At 34.1% G+C, this 18,208-nt stretch overlaps 1 protein-coding gene across 4 annotated transcripts in view; it reads right to left on the bottom strand.

The window, feature by feature from the left end:
* The window catches only part of ROCK1 (Rho associated coiled-coil containing protein kinase 1), a 152,750-nt gene that overhangs the window by 87,297 nt on the left and 47,245 nt on the right, over positions 1-18,208 (bottom strand). For all 4 annotated transcript variants that reach the window (XM_045886953.2, XM_045886954.2, XM_045886955.2 and 1 more), the window contains exons 3-9: positions 10,142-10,242; positions 9,453-9,590; positions 6,515-6,690; positions 5,640-5,724; positions 4,235-4,379; positions 3,767-3,905; positions 1,661-1,752 (exon numbers count right to left, since the gene is read on the bottom strand). In XM_045886953.2, coding sequence (XP_045742909.1) covers positions 1,661-1,752; positions 3,767-3,905; positions 4,235-4,379; positions 5,640-5,724; positions 6,515-6,690; positions 9,453-9,590; positions 10,142-10,242 — 876 coding nt within the window. The remainder of the gene's footprint in view (positions 1-1,660; positions 1,753-3,766; positions 3,906-4,234; positions 4,380-5,639; positions 5,725-6,514; positions 6,691-9,452; positions 9,591-10,141; positions 10,243-18,208) is intronic.

The raw sequence follows: 18,208 nt of genomic DNA, 5'->3' as shown, positions 1-18,208 counted from the left end.
GTTTCTCATGGAGTGGGAAGACAACAATCATGTCACATTTATTTATAGGGAAGTTCTCTATTTCCCAGTGTATAACTGCTAATAAATTCTCTCCAGGTCAAGCCGTTCCTGTAGCTTTTCCCAGATAGCAGGTCATTCAATGTCATTCTTTGTAGCAGTGTAATTTCTTAATTTCCCCAAGAATTTACTTCCTCTTCTCCCTTCTCAGTCAATTGTATAGCTTGTACACAGTACATGTGCTGTACCTGAAGGCAGTATACCTGTTTTTTTAAAAATATTTGATAACTAAGATACTTCCCTAATACTGGGAAAACTAAGATCTGTTTCTTTAAAATTAACAAGATTCTTTCCCTGAACTTTCCTGCACAGTCTCAACTAGATAGGCAGTCCTTAAGATAAATACTACCTACTTAATTTCTAAAACCACATGGCTGAATTCATTTCCATTATTAAGGTTTACTGCTGTTGCTACAGCAGGAAGTTAGGAACTGGTATACACTATCCTTTCTGTGAAAACAGAAAAAAAAAATCCTGAGACTGCAACAGGAGAAAGATGAATTCTTGGCCTTCCAAATCCACAAAGATGTTGGGCACATTCGGTACCATTGTAATTTTGGTTCAGCTGTGTTGAACAAGGTTTTCTGTGAATCATCTCATGATTTTAACTGTTTTTTAAAATAGGGAAATGGGGCGCCTGGGTGGCTCAGTCGGTTAAGCGACTGCCTTCGGCTCAGGTCATGATCCTGGAGTCCCGGGATCGAGTCCCACATCAGGCTCCCTGCTCAGCGGGGGGTCTGCTTCTCCCTCTGACCCTCTCCCCTCTCGTGCTCTCTGTCTCTCATTCTCTCTCTCAAATAAATAAATAAAATCTTTAAAAAAATAAAAAAATAAAATAGGGAAATGTTCTAAACGGACTAAAAATAACTTCTTGCATACTACATATTTTCATGTCTGAATTGCAAACTGCAAGTCTGATGGAATCAAGTATACCGTAATTTCCTGTATTTTCATAATTAAATTCTGGTATTTATCAATAATAGAACCTTATATTTTATATTTTGTTTAGTAAAAACAAGATAATAACTTGTCTCTTCACAGGAAATATATTTTAATTACCCTTTTTTTTAAAAGATATTTTTTATTTATTTATTTGACAGAGAGAGAGAGCACAAGCAGGGGAAGTGGCAGGCAGAGGAGAAGCAGGCTTCCCGCTGAGCAGGGAGCCCGATGCGGGGTTCGATCCCAGGACCCTGGGATCATGATCTGAGCTGAAGGCAGCCGCTTAACTGAGCCACCCAGGCGCCCCTTAATTATCCTTTATTTATTGACTTTCTTCACATTGAGATACCAAATATAAGACAAAAGGCAATTCAACAAAGATCAAATATCAAATTATGACTGCTGAGCCCAATTCCATCTCACGTATATGGTAGTTCATCTTGGTCTCCCAAATGAGATATCAGAGAAGTAGCAGTACAGCTTTCCCAGTATTATGAAATATTCTCTCTTTAATTAGAGTAGGATAATATCCATAACCACATCTGTGTACTTTAGATTTTCATCAAATATACACATATATTAGCAAGGCAGTTTCAAAAGACTGTATTTACTACAACTACTTTCAAATATCCACTGTAATGTTCAAGAAAAAATAACTTACTGTCTCTGAGTGTTTCCCAAGCCCATTGATCATTTTTGAAGAAGAGATGTCGTTTGATTTCTTCTACACCATTTCGCCCTAATCTCACCTCTCTGAATAGAGGAAAAGAAAAAAGTTATTAATCACTTAAGATATTATTATTATAACCTGTCCAGATATATTTGTGGGCATAATGCTAAGTCTGTGCATAATGACAAAAATAGTTCTATGTCACCTTGAAATTATATTGGTTTTCAGGATAATTTTCCACTTAAATAAAAAATAAGTTGAAGATAGAATATTGAAGACTTTTTAGAAAAATATATATGAAAAACAGACTTGTTGATACTCCATGACTTTTCTATCGACAATGAAAATCCTAATAAATCACTCCCTTTGTTTCATTAGCATAATGAATAAAACACAATGAATTTTCTTGACAGCTCTTAAACACTGTGGTAGCTATACATTTTTTGCAATCAACAACTTTATTTCACACCAAATGCTAACAAAAACTCAGAAAGACATCCTAAATTTAAAATCTCTACTTTATACACTACTATAAATATTTTTGACCTATCAGAAACCAATGACAACTAATTCTTGACATTACTACAAAACTGAGAGTTTTAATGGGATTCCTGGCCTCTTAGACAAGCATAGAGATAAAATGTTTAAAAATGTGCCTTTAGTGGATTTGGAAAGGGGAACTTAGCAACTTCTGTTTTCTACTTTAGTGCTTATAAACAACAAGAACAACCTGAATTCCAAATTTTTTCATGAGTTAAAAGATAAATTGCTTTTGATACAATGTGACACCTTCTTGAAGAAGCTTTCATTGACTCTCCCAGACTGGATCAGGGAACTCTCCATGGTTCTATGGCAGACAGACAGTACTTAACTCAGAGTACTTATCTCTCTGTACAATAAACATCTCATTCACTTGTCTGTTTCCCTCAAAGGAGTAGGTGGTTAGTGGAGAACAGTGGCTGTGTATCTTTTTCATTTCTATATCCCTAGCACCTAACACACAGCATAGTACTTATATTTATAAAGTATATATTAAAATGTAAAAATATGAAAGACTACATTTCAGGCTCTAAAGGATATATGAAGGACGGTAAATTTATATTAATTAAAGTGAATCTGACACTGAAACATATCTAAAGGTACTAGGCCTCCCTAATATTTAAATTAACAATATACAACATAAATATTAAACATAATCTTAGTAAGCCATGTGGTTCATGTTTAAATTTAAAAAAATAAATTTAAAAAGTAAACCATAAGGGTACACATAATATACCATTTTTGTTTCTAAAACATATACATGCATATACATTTATAAAAATGCTTACTGAATCTGAAAGACATCATACCAATGACCATTTCCAAAGGGAAGGAGGTAGGATATAGCTCTGCACTATTTACTTAATTTCAACAAAATATAATCATATATAATTAAATCTTTTTTCCAGCTCTAGTGAGGTATAATTGACAAAATCTTGAGATATATAAAGCGTAAAAAGTGATGTTTTGACATATGTACACATCGTGAAAGGATTCTCCCACTGGGAATTAACACATCTATCACCTCACCTATTTACCTTTCTTTTTGGTAAGAACATTTAAATTCTACTCTTAGCAAATTTCAATTATACAATACTGAATTAACTTAAATGGCATCAATTAGAAGATGCATCATTTTTCCATCACTAGGAAAAAAATGTTCCCAGTTAAATTAATACGTGACATTGTAAGATGCACTCTAATTTCAGAGATGTTACATGTTTAAAAAAAAAAAAAAAAACCTTCAGACTCAAGAAAATATAATTTTTATACTTAACCAAGTTAAAAATTCAACAATGAAATTTAAAAAATCATCTGGTCTAGCCATTAGAAAAGAATTTACCCCAATTTCTTAGGTAAGGCAAGTGGTTTGAGATCCAGAAAGTCATCCAGAATACCACAAAATATTATATTTCATTATCATTAATGATTTGGGGACTAGTAATATTTTTATCCCAACAGTTCAAATATAGGAGCTGAGATACAGACCTCAAATACTAAGCAGCAAAATGGGAATTTCCTTAGAATAAATTAAAGTTCAATGTTAAGATTATTTACCTGTCAGTAAGGAAGGCACAAATAAGATTTTTTGCTTCTTTTGATATATCATTATCATCAGGGAAAGTAAGTGAATTTTTATGGTTCATAATCTTACTGTAAGTTCCAACCAGAGAATCTGCATAAAAGGGTGTATCACCTGAAAAATTGATAGAAAAAACAAAAGCAAGTAAGATACATTAAAAAAATCAGTTTCAAAGGAAAAGAGTCAATGTTACATGTTTAAAGATTACTACATATGCATTAAAGACATATACTTAATATATAAAAAAAAATAACACATCACAAAGTTGCTTAGGCTTCTAAATAACTTTTAAAAACACACAAATTAGGTTTGGATCAGTTTGTTTTCTACACACAAAATTAACTTTGCTTAATGCAATATAATACCTTATTGGAAGAAGCCAAATGGCTAAGTTTTAGGATGAACAACTATGTTAGAGGTATACAAAATTCTCCTTTACTCACCTACAAGCATTTCATATAAAAAGACCCCAACTGACCACCAGTCACATTCACGTCCATAATAGCCATCACCACCTTGAGATTTTAATACTTCAGGGGAAATGTAATCAGGTGTTCCAACTGCTGTATCACATCGTACCATACCTTCCTAAAAAAAGAGTGGCAGGTCAACTTTTTAATTAGAATACAAATATAAATTCTGAATGATTTAAAAGGACTTTCCAAAAAAACCTGTAGACCTCTCAGTCTTTGGCCTATAAAATATATCAAAACCTAATGCAAACTTGACAAAAATGAACACATAGTCTAATCACATATACATATTATATACACAATACATCTGAAATATGTGTGTGTGCTTGTGTGTGTAGATACGTCAGTGACTTTTACTTTGTAATATTACTCATTAGAAAGACACACTGCCAACCAGTTGTGGCAGTATAATGACCTCATCATAACTGCAGAGAACAAGTATTTAAACCAATTCAAACAGATTGAGGGACAGGATGAATCATTTGATAACATTAATATATAAATGCTGATTTAATTTTTTTTAACTAAAATAGCCATTCAATCTAACCATGCTTGAAACTGTAAAGAAAACATACAAGAATTAACTGTACAAATATAAAATGGGGAAGTATGTGTAATGGAAAAGGGTGTAATAGTACTGAGCATACTGAACATATATTTAATATGCATTTTAACTCTCCAAAAAAAAAAATCCCTAAATCTAAATGCAAAAGCTATACATACCTATTACTAATTGTAGCTGGTATTAATGCAATAGAATTATAATTAATTAAATGTTCACGTAAACGTTTTCATATATGTTTCCTTCTAAGCAATAATTTTCCTTTTAAAATAATACAACTTTTTGGCTATTGTTCTGTGATAAGTTTCCAAGAATATAAACTGTTTCAACTGAAACAAATTAGCATACTTGCCACTTCAGCTATAAATATGTTATTTATTTTGTAAATAATGAGGACAGATAGTATCTTTAAAGATTGACTCCCAAAATAAGCAGTAAGATCGTCTACATGTTAACAGAAGGCTAAGTAAAACACTAAAAAATACACACATCACTGAAATCCAGTTTTTATGAAAGTCTAATTTTAACACTGGTCTTAGTATTTAGTGACTAGTTCAATTCCTAGTTACTAATAGTACTGTATATTACATTGTTGTTATAAAGGATTTACTAAGTGCAGCAATCAACACTTACCTTAGGTAGAGAGAAAAATATAAATCACTTACAAGTTACTAATCAACATTGAAATCATGGCACCTATTTCAACAAATAAGACAGGTCATATCAATTCTGTTACAAGTCTAGCTGTGGTTAGTACATTCTTAAAGCATTTTCTAAAAAGCAGCTATCTTGAATTAGCAAAAATTATTTAACCTTATTCATCTTCATACAAGTACCAAAATCTGCTAACTTCAAATGTCCAGATTTATCCAGCAGCATGTTATCAGGTTTCACATCTCTGAGGGAGAAAAAAAAGAGTATTTCTAAAACCAGACACTGAGAAAAATTCTATGAGGCAGTTATTTTAGGCCCTATATCCTAACTCATTGTAGATAAGGCCATTTTTGATCCATATGTGCTCTCTCTATCCACATCTATAAACTGAACTTTAGCAGGGAAACTCCTTTATATGTTAATGCCTCAGAGAAAGACATTTAATATTCCCTTTTCTTTTAAAAAGAGTTTGATTCTTCCAAGGGGGAAAGCAAACCATCTGAGAGAGAATAACCATAAAAAACATAATACACATAAAACATAACTGAAACACACTTTTCAACTTAAGTACATAAATAACCCCAGGACAGGGTCTAAATCACATTCATTTTTGTAACCCTGGCACTTAATTAGCACAGCAACTGCACTGGATTCAAGTAATGTTCGTAAAACAAATGAAATTGTTCTTCTAACAAATAAATATAATCTATTCATTAATTAAAAGCAAGTTGATTTGTATATAAAAAAATTAAAAGTGTTTAACTCTAGGACATACCTCAGAAAAGAGCTTATAATTTTTATTGTTCAGAACACCAAATAAAAGTATATAACCAGATTAAGGGACCATTTACATCAACATTAAACTGACATAATAAAACTATGAATTTCAAAGTCTTAAATTCTGAAATACCACTTATCTCACATGAAGGAGAATAGGTGGATTTTGAGTAGGAAATGCCAATCAAATAACGTTTAAGTACTTTTCAGCTTCCCCCTTCAACAAATGAAAAAATTTAAAGCATTTTTATCTTTACCTGTGAATGAAACCCATGGAATGGATTGCATCCAATGCAAGAACTACTTCTGCGGTATAGAATCGTGCCCATTTTTCAGGCACATCATAGTTGCTCATTAAGTTTACAAGATCTCCACCAGGCATGTACTCCATCACCATGTAGAGATAACGATCATCTTGGAATGCATAAAAAAGCTATACAAATACAAAAAAAATACAAAAAAAAATCAGTAAGATTAAGCAAAAACGGTTTCTTTTAAAAAAATGACAAAAATACTAATGTAAGATTTAATTAAAATAATCAAATTGTAGTTACTATAGCACTGTTAAAAAAAACAAAACACACAAACATAAATATCACAAAGGCCCCTGAATATAAAAGGAACTGTGATTATTTCTGAGTTAGATGGAAACTTTCTTTTCTATACATTGCTACACTAATTCAATTTAATTGCTACACTAACTCAATTTTTTACAGTGAGAATTTTTAAAAATTACAGTAGTTCCAATAAAGAATATACAAGTCTCCTAAGCAAAGAAATATATGACTCTGATATAATGTGTGCTCTTGTGAGGTCTACTGTTAAATTTATATCAATACCACAAATCTCAAGAAGTTTGAAAAACTGAACTACAGGCTCAGCTGTCCATTAGCCATGTGATTGGGCAATTTATTTAATCTCCCTAAGTCCCTGTCACTATAATCCTTTCCAGAAAAATGTAAGGGACTATACCTTGTTTCACTTTTATACCTGCTGCTAGGTCACAGTCTGGACCTAGTAGTGGCAGTTTCAAATGCTTAAAAATGTCTAATCAACAGAAGCATAAATTAATCTATAATTGGAGATATACCAATAGGGATTAACTGCCTTTCAGAGTTGCTGAAAGGATTAGTGAATGTAGAAAGCACCTGGCACCACAGATGCCCCGAAAGTAATAGCAGTCAATGGGAGGAGGAGCAGTAACAACTAACAGGAAGAGGGCAACAACTAGAGTCAAGCAGGAAGAGTGAAATCCATTGACAGAAAACTGGAAAGAATAGCAGGCATAAATGTATTTATTATGTGACATGGGTTAAAGTTAAAAAAAAAAAAAAAAGCAAATTTACAAAAGAACATTTTAAGTAACATGAGAAGATCAGAATCAAACTAAAATAAAGCCCTAGAAAAAATGGTACCTTATTTACACAGTCATTTGTCTTAAAATCTTTTTGTTTCATTTTTTCAACAGTGTTTAATGATTTTAGTTACAGATTTAGTTATTTTAAAAAGATGTTTTAGGGACAGATAAGAAACTAAGTGGCATCTCATGGCTAGCCCAGATTAAAGTATACAATTTATCATCTGGCACCACAATTAAAGAAACAATGTTGATTTGGTGGCAGTTTCCCATATTTATAGACAATGTATCAAGAAAAGCAAAGCTTCAAGTACTAAGTTGTAAATTTAAAAATTATGTCTTATGTCTTTTAACTATCTACAGAACACTGAAGATTTTCTGTATCTCTGGTTCTCAACCAGAGGAAACAATTGTCCCCTGGCCACCTACCCCCCTCCCACTACTACCAGGTAAACATTCAACAATGTCTAAACACAATTTTGGTTGTTACAAATGGTATGCAGGCTGTGGAGAGCTGCTAGTGGCATCAACTGGGTAGAAGCCAGGGACGCTGCTGAAAATCTGATAATACACAGGACAACCCTCAAAACAAAGGACTACCTGGCCCAAAATGTCAATAATACCAAGCCCCCAAATCCCTGCTCCACATAGCTGATAAAAACAGAGCAGATATTTCAAGTATAAAAAGTCATCCGTAACACTCAAACATTTTCCATATCCTTTTTATTCCAATTACTAGTGCGCTTATTTAGGATACTCTTCATTATATATTGTAAATTAATAAGTCATAAAATTCATGTTAAGAATTTAGAAATGGTCTAGTCAACCCAGTAGTTTTTTTTTTTAAACCAGAAGATTTACTTCCCCCATATGCATTCTTACATAACCCCAATACGTAAGACACAAAAAATATGGAGCTACTCTAGTTGAGGCAGAAATAGAAAACCCAGAATTATAACCTCCTCAAATTCTTGCTTGTCCCCATGACTTCACTTGAGGTATTCTCCACAGGTGAAAATAACCAATCTAAGCCAACTTCCCCATTTTTCAGCAAGGAAACTCAGGCCCAGAGATGTAAATAACTTGGCCACAGCTTCACCAATAGGTTTTTGATAGTTAAGACTAGAACTTACAACTACTGACTTCTAGTGTATTTTTCTTCCCACTGAAAAACCTAAAGCCAACACAATATTATTTGAAGGCCTACCTTAACTCACCTCTTCCTTAATTTTCCCATTCCTTCCTCTCCACAAAATAAGAGACACAAATAGACGAACAGATGGTTAAATAGAATAAGAGGTCTCATATTTGGGAAAAAAACTTGAATTTCAATATTAAAGTATCTACGTAGAAGATAATATATGACTTCCCCCAAATCAGAGTATTTAAATTTTCTTTTTCTTTCTCTCTCTTTTTTTTTTAATATTTTACTTATTTATTTGACAGAGAGAGACACAAGCAGAGGGGAGTGGGAGAGGGAGAAGCAGGCTTCCCATGGAGAAGGGAGCCCGATGTGGGGCTCAATCCCAGGACCCTGGGATCATAACATGAGCTGAAGGCAGACGCTTAACGACTGAGCCACCCAGGCGTCCCAGATTATTTAAATTTTCTAATATTTAAAGTCTACAGACACATAATTATTTTGCTTTGGCCTTACTTTCCTCCTAGAGACAATTCAATAAAATTAAATTTTATGATTTAAAAAAGTAACAATACATTAGACAATTATGTAATTGCCAATAAATTCCCTATTACTGTTCTAAAAAACAAACTAAGCTTCTCCAATATGTTTAGTTACAAACTACTACAGCAATAATGAAACAGTAGCAAAATCATACCTGGACGACCCAAGGGCTGTTAGCAAAAGCCATGATGTCCCTTTCTTCCCAGAAAAAGGCAGAATCGGATCTCTTAATCATTTCAAATTTACTGAGAAGCTTCATAGCATATACCTTCCTAGTGGATTTATGCCTTACCTTTAAAATTGAAAACAGAAAATAATGAACCTTTTGTTGACATTTAAAGCTCAGCATTTACCAGAACAATTTACCAAATGATTTTAACACCTTGTTAAATAATATAACATCACTGTTCTAGCTTTTCTTCCATCTCTTCTGCTGATTTATCCCAATTAGATAATGTCAAGGCTTCAATTACCAGAAGGCAAGTAATGTTAGAAAAGAATCTTTACTCCCTATATAATAGCACACTCCCCTTTCTCCACCCTGTTATGCATGCTGCTTTCTATTTATAAAATTTAGGATTCCATAACATTTTAGAAGTCTAATATTACAAGTAAAAATTTCTCTTCTGACACTTGAAACCTTTTCTCTATCCATGGATGCCTGAGGAAAGTATTTCATACTACTGCTGAATTTGACTCTAGGCTTTCACATCCTATGGCAAGACTATCTAGAGCAATTAAAAGCAACAATTTTATAAAAACAATATCATCCCAAATAATGCATGTAAAACACACAAATGGATTTTTAATTTTATTGTTTTTAATCTCATTAAAATAACCTACCAATTGAACTTCTCCAAATGCACCTCTACCAATCACCTTCACTACTTCATAATCTTCAGCTTTCATTCGTAAATCTCTAATTTTATTTATTGTGTCTTTATCTGTATGAAAAGAAGAGTTTGTGATTTTAAATCATTGAAGCATTATAACTAACACCGTTTATTTTATTATTTTACATTCAAGTCCTTGAAAAAAAAAGTATTAAGCATTACTTCATAGTATACACTTATAAAGGAGAAATGTTCAATGTATTAAGAATTGTTTTAAATAAATTCTGGAACGACTTCACTCTAGCTATTAAAATTTAACTTGATATTTCAGAAAATATACTACTAATACACATGGAGGACAAACAGTTAAGTCCAGAGCAAATCTGAATTAAAGGATCATAGGTATATGTTTTAGATTAGTGAAATAAAATTTTCTTTTTATCAAGTCAGTTTTGATAATCCCTCCAAGAAGATATAAATAATTGAAGATATCCAACGTTGAAAAAAATCATATACTTATATCAATACATTTCTCTATTTGAACCTAGATTTTAACTTAAAACACACAGTGGGAATCACTGCAATTATTTATATAAACCTGTCATGCTACAAACTACAATAATTTACAAATCCCCACTGGACAGATATTCTAATTCCTAATTTGGTCATAGATTAAAATAGGGCTATTTTAATCCACATGGGTCAACATTGGCATGAGATTACATGGAAAAGCTTCACATTTCAGAGTGTACAAAATACAGAACAGCTATTAAACTTAAGTTCTAGTTCCTAATAAAAACTCTGTATTATATTCTTGTCTTTCTTTTTAAAAGCACATTTAAACTCGTGTTTATATACATTATGACCAATAAACACATGCAAAAGAAAGCAAATTTCTACACAAGGATAACATAAGTACACTTAATTTTAGGTTACATATCAATTGCAAGATGCATCAGAAAGATACAGACAATAATCAATATACTGCACAATTATTTGTGTCTACCATGCAGTCTCTATAGAATCACTGTAGATATATAAAGATAACTTTAAAACATAGTTCCTCCTCTTAAGGAGTTCAAACTCTAGCAAATGAAACAGAAACAAACAATGAAAAAAAAAGTACAAAAACAAAAAACAAAAAAAAAGGAAAAGAAAAAGCTATGAGGAGGTTAAGGAGTTTGTAGAAAACTAAGGAAGACGCCTAACCCAAACCTGCCTGGGAAGGAGGTGGCTAGAAAAGGCTTTCTGAAAATGGTAACACCTAAAACAAGTCTAAAATGGAGCACAGCAGTTAGCCAGGTGGGGAGAAGAAAAGAGAACACTATAGGCAGATGGGCAATATAAGCAAAGGCACAGAGGAACTACATACAGGCAGCTCTGTGCTGCTGAAGTACCAAGTTTGTGGTAAGGTTCAGAGGAGACGCTGAAGAGTCCCAAACTGGTTAAGGAGCTTGAACTTTGCATGTAGGCAAGTCGTTATAAAACTAGTATTTAATCATAAAAAATATTTTCTCACAATAAAATTTAAAGCAACTCAATTTTATAGAAAAGAAAGTGCTCTGCTTCAGGAGGGTAGTGGTGCCGTGGTCAGGATATCAGAGAGGGGCTGGAGTTTCATCTACTTTATACTCTTCCATAAAGCAGCCCCTGAGAGTCCTGTGGGATCTGCTGGGAACCGAGAAACACCATGAAAAGAAATCAGGCAGATAAACAACACAGTCAAATTTACATTTCAGCTAAACCACTCTGGGAAATATGTAAAAAGATGAACTCAATAAGGACAAGACTGGGGGTGGGGAGAATTTTAAGAGTACTGTAATATTCCAGATGAGAGTTAAGAAAGTCCTGAACCAGGATGTGTTATATAATAATAGCCTGTGAGGTTGAGAAAGGATCCCTAGCTCTGGTTATATGAGGTTGAGAGCCATAAATAGGCTGAAAAGTCTGTTGTTTGAGCCCAGAAAATATATCTGCTGCAAATTTATGTGGGAATGATGATCTTGCTTCCTGCTTTAATTTCTAACAGCACAGGAAGTGTATAAAGCAGCTTGATATGTGATTCAAACAACATTAGTTGTCAGAATGACTTTATTACATTAAGAATGGCATTTAAGTGCTGTTTTGCCTTTTAATTTTAGGTTAAGAAACTATCAAAAACTAACTTCCAAAGTCAATCAGTATTTAATGAAAATGCAGTAACAGTTGGGAGTGGCTCTAAAAACCTTCATCTTGGTCTCTGTCTTAGCTCATGCTGCCATACAAAATACCATAGACTGAGTGGTTTAAACAATATTCATTTTTTTTTTTTTCACAGTTCTAGAGTCTGTAAGTCCAAGATCAGGGGACCAGCATGTTTGATTCTGGTGAGGCCTCTCTTCTTGGCTTGTGGGCAGCTGCTATCTCTGTGTGTTCACATGACCTCTTCCTAGTGTGTGACAAGGTAAGGACACTGATCCTATCTTATCAGAGCCTTACCCTTATAACCTCAGTAACCTTAACTGCCTCCTTATGACCCAATCTCCAAATACAGTCATTGGGAGTTACGGCTTCAACATATAAATGGGGGGGTTAAGGGGTCAACACACAATTTAGTCCATAGCAGTCCTTAAAAAAAACACAATTAACAGCACCACTGCTAAGACATCGACTTACTTTATACTAAGATAAACTGGATGTTCAGTTCCAATTTGACAAAAATTTACAGGACTGATGATGTAAGTCCATGAGAGTGAGTGATGTGTGTACCACTGACACTGTGGTTCAATAAAACATGATAGATTCAAATATTTTCCACAAAGTACCTGCTGATGTGTAATACAAAATAACTACAGGCTTTAAAGATCTTGTGTTTTCATAAGCTTTGTCAGTTTGTCCAACTAAGCCTTTTTCTGTACCATACATAATTTTAGCTACTATCACTTGTAACCCACCTCAGCAGACTCCTCGTTAAGCTTTAAAAATATTCTTGCCTGTACTTGCTCCATGAAGACTACACATAGAGAGGGTAATTCTTTAGTTACTTCAAACTCAGCACTGACTCCTCAAATAAACAAGAGTCAAGGAAAATCAAAGTTGTTTGTCTTATTTTTTGTCTACTGATGTTGCTCTCGATGACCTCAATTCTTTGAGCAACTGTTCTTGCCAAAAAGCTAATAGTCTTAAGGCAATTTTTCTCTCCACATATTTTTTTTTTGCTGCTGCAAACACTCACCATTAGTGAATGGCTTTCCCTGTTCGGCTAATAAGCCACTCATAAACTAATGTAAGGTCGCAGCCTCATTCCTTTTTTATTTTTGTGAAGAAAATTCTGTGATGAGATATTCCATTTCAAGTTTTCTATTTTTTCTGACTGTTGCTTTCTTGTGAGTTGGGAATATTATGATGAGGACTCACTCTGGTAACATCAAATATATTATTTTAGCACAGCAACAATGTCACTGCAAAATAAACACAGTGCTTTGCCTTTTAATTTCACAAAATAATCCACAGTTCACTGTGCCTCAAAATGACAACACTCAAAGTTCGGTTTTCCTTCTTTTTTTTTTTTTTTTGACACAACGGGTATGCACCGGAAATAAAAAATAAAATGTTGTGGTATGGTGATTCACATGAAACACTGTTCCGTTTTAACTGTACCACCTTGATTTAGCTGAGTAGCAGTGTGAACCAATAACAGTGTCATGTATGATTTCTGTCACAACTACTCAATTCAGCCACTGGAGCACAAAACCAGTCCCAAGACAATACATAAGAATGAATGTGGCAATGTCCCAGTAAAACTTTATTTATGGACACTGAAATCTGAATTTCATATAATTTTCACGTCATGACATAGTTTTCTTCTTTTGACCTTTCATCAATCACTTTAAAAATATAAAAAACATTCTTTGTTCATAAGACATACAAAAACAGGTGGTGGGCCTGATTTAGCCTGTGGGCTGCAGTCTGCCAACCCCTGCTCTAACTGAAACCCAGCTCCCCACAAAGGACACTGCTTCCCTTGCAGCTCTCAGGTGGTGACCTTTACCTTCACTCATATGCCTTATACCACTGGCCCTGAAAGTGGGACAGGTGAACTCCACTATTATCTCTATAGCCCCATCCTGAATCTGCCAGCTTTGATTTTCATGTTATTAGGTTCTATTTCTCACTACCTCTCATTATTGCTGTAATCCACTGACTCGCGGGTCATCACATTTCACTGTCAGAAAATTTTAGTTCCTGGCTTACTGACCTCTCCAATATTCACCTGTTTTAATTCTTAGGGATTTTATTATATCCATGGACGACACTTCTAATATCCTGGCCTCTCAATACCTTTAACTTCTCTCCTTCAATGCTCTTGTCCTGTACATTTTCTTCCCTCTTCTCAAACCCTGCACAGCTCTCCCACTGATCCTCATTCATAGCTAAGACATTTTTGGTTACCATCCGGAATCAAATAAAACAATCAGAAGAAAACTGCCACAGATATAACACACACACACACACACACACACACACACCTGCCAGAATGTGCAGGTATATTTGGTCACCTTCTACTACAGGAGAATACTGCTATTTTACACCAATCTTTCCACCAGTGATGTCACATCCTTTTTCACTAGTTCAAGGACATGGCTCCAGCAATACTACCCTCTTTCTCTTGTATTTTTAAGTTTCCCCTTTTCTAACCAGATCCTATCATGCTTACTTTCATTCTCATCTTAAACATACCTCTTCATCCCATTTCTCTCACCAGCTTCTTCTGCCCCATTACTCAACTTCACTACAGCAAAATCCCTCAAATGTTGTCTATCCTCTGTTTCTATATCTTTCTTCATATTTGCTTTTAAGTCCATTTAGGAGGGATTTGGCCACTACCTTTCTATCAAAGCTGCTTGTCAAAGTCACAAATTACCACCATGTTGCTAAATCCAATGACAAATTCTCAGTTCTCATCTTGACTTATCAGCAGCTTTTGACAGTTTGGTCCCTCTCTGCTGGTATACTTTCTTTACTTGACTTCCACATTCTTCCAACAATGCTAAGGATATTTTTTCAACCTCAATAGTTACTTCTCAGTTGCCTTTGCTGGCTCCTCCTCTCCCAGAGTTCTTAACACTGAGCATCTCAAGGCTTAATCTTTCATAGTGTTTTCTTCACTGTTTACCTTTATTTCTTTGGTGGCCTTTAAAAGCCACCTACATGTCAACCAATTTTTATGGCTAGTCCAGATCTCTCTCTTAAGCTTCAGGTTTATATAATCAATTGCTTACAGAATATATCTACTTGGGTAACAGACCTCTCAAATTTAATGTGTATGAAACTGAAGAGATGTTTTCACCCAAAACCTCTACCTATGATCTCCATATTTCTGTTAACAGTTCAATTTTGCTAAAATCTAGGGAGCATGCTTGACTCCTTTTTTTTCCTTACACACCACATCCTATTATTCAGGAAAATATGCTAGCTCTACCTTTGAAATATTATCTCCAATCTGATAACTTTTCACTCTCTACACTGCTAACATGCTGGACCAAGCCACTATCATCTCTTCCTAGGATTACTACGATCGCTTCTTAACTGATGTCTATCCTTGCCTCTCCATATTTTATTCTTAACCCTAGGTGATATTCTTAAAAACACAAGTCAGAGCATGTCACTCCTCTGCTTAAAACTCTCTAATGTCTTGCCATCTCGGCCAGAGCAAAAGTCAAAGATCTTACAATGGCCTACAAGACTCTACATGACCTAGCCTCTTTCCTTACTTCTCTGACATCATCCTACTATTCTTCTTGCTCAATCCTCTCCAGCCACAATGGCTTCTTCCTTGCTGCCTCTCAAACATGCCTGATATATTCTTCCCAAAGTCTTCGCATTGGCTATTCCTCTGTATGCCATTCCCTTCCCTCAAGCATCTGCTTGGCTAATTCTCTCAAGTACTTCAACGATTTTCTCAAATATCATTTTTTAGTGAGTCCCAAACTAGTCACCTTATCTAAAACTGCAGAATTCTCAAAACTTCCAATCCTTCTTACAGTGTTCTATGTTTTTCCCATAATAAGTAACAACTTCTTTGTCATTACAGAATTTGTTTCATGCAAAATTATAAATTTGGTAAGCCCTCATTAATTCTAAGACCAATAAATAGGATTACGTAACCATAGACCATTTTACCAATTTCTGAATGTCTACTTTGTTGAGCTACGTGATGCTGACAGAAAGCTAAGATTCAGAGAAGTGAGATATTACTCCACAGCACAGTAAGCAAAAAATGAAATGGGTAAATTGAGTCACAAAAAGACACCATAAGTCTTGACTGGCCACTAACTAGCTAATCAGTCCCTAAATAATCATCAGTTAGCAAAAGAGGGAGAAAGATTGATAATTTATAGTTTCAGGGTTACCAACAATTCAAAATGATTTCAATCACACAGACTCTTCAACCTAACTTCCTAGAAATCAAATGGATAATTTTTCTTAAGAATCATTAAAAAAAAAAAGTCACAATTCATATCCAGTAAATTCTACAGATTGAATAATTTTATATACATATAATGGGAGTATTAGGCAACATTTAAAATTGTGTTAAAAAAAATAAAACAAGACGAAATCAGAAAGGGAGACAAACCATAAGAGACTCTTAATCATAGGAAACAAACTGAAGGCTACTGGAGGGGAGCGGGGGTGGGGGGATCGGGTAACTGGGTGATGGACATTAAGGAGGGCATGTGATGTAATGAGTACTGGGTATTATATAAGACTGATGAATCACTGACCTCTACCTCTGAAACCAATAGTACATTATATGTTAATTAACTGAATTTAAATTAGAAAGAATAATCACATAGAATGATATTCAACATATAATGTTGAGCAGATAAACAGAATAAACTGTTCAAATATATAAACACAAATATATATTGGTATGTGTGAAGAGAAAAAAGACCATAAGGAAATACAGCAAAATAATACTTGTAATCATTTCTGAGTGTGGTGGGATTTCAGATTATTTTATTCCTCACATTTTCTATACATTTCAAATTTTCTATAATAACTATTGCTTTCTCATGAGAAAAAGATGTATCTGCCTAGTCTAAAACCTGAGATTATAAAGTGGCCATAATTTTATGTACCACCACAGACTGTAAGACACATCCTAATTGTTAAGTAAGTTTTTTTAAATGTCAGGATGAAATATAGTAATAAAAGCTATGCACAATACACTGTTTGACCAAAATACTGCTACTCTTTGCCTAAAGAAACCTAGTATACCTTGTATACTTTTAAAGTATCCCTAAAAAGCTCTAAAATTACACAAAACTTATCTAGAAAATCTACAATATTCAATTCCATAAAAATCTGTTTTAATGCAAAAATTATTTTATGTCCAAATCTTCAAATAAAATTCAAACTCCAGGAAGATGTGCCATGTTTTGCCAGTGTACACACAACACACACACACACACACACACAGAGGAATCCAGTTTGAGAAACTGATTGGGGAGGGGGGAGGAATCCAAATTCTTAACATAGCATAAAATGGCTTTTAGACCTTGTTACTGTCCGGTTCTCCAGTCTTTCATTTCTAGATACTCTCCCCAACATGCTCTACCAACGCCCAGTTATTTGCAATTGCTCACATTACCATACTGCTTCAAATCTCCATACCTTTGCAGATATTGATCATCAGGCTAAAATGACTTGCCCCACGTTATTTGAGCAACTTACTATCAAACAAGATCTAATCCTGTATCTCCTCTTCAGCCATTGTTGATCTCCTCATGCAGATGGGCTAACTTCCTCTCCTCTCAAACATAATTTCTCTATTATTTCATCTACCACTCTGGACTGAAATTGTTTATAATAGCTATGTTTCTAGAGACCACACTTCATTCATGGATATGTTCTTGATGTACATACATGCTCAATGATACTTACTGAAACATTAAAAACATTTAATGATATTATTTATAAATGGAGACAAATCAACTACATGCAGCTCTTAACTATTCAGGAACAACAGAAAAGCCAGTCACTTTTATTTACTCCAAAACAATGAAAGTATATATCTAAAAATCAATCTTGGATT

Source organism: Mirounga angustirostris, unplaced genomic scaffold (genome assembly GCF_029215605.1).
Source record: "Mirounga angustirostris isolate CCGP_5_RB_7025 unplaced genomic scaffold, mMirAng1.0.hap1 SCAF_14, whole genome shotgun sequence".
In the NCBI taxonomy this organism is placed as follows: Eukaryota; Metazoa; Chordata; class Mammalia; order Carnivora; family Phocidae; genus Mirounga; species Mirounga angustirostris.
This window is presented reverse-complemented; position numbering and strand designations above follow the sequence as displayed.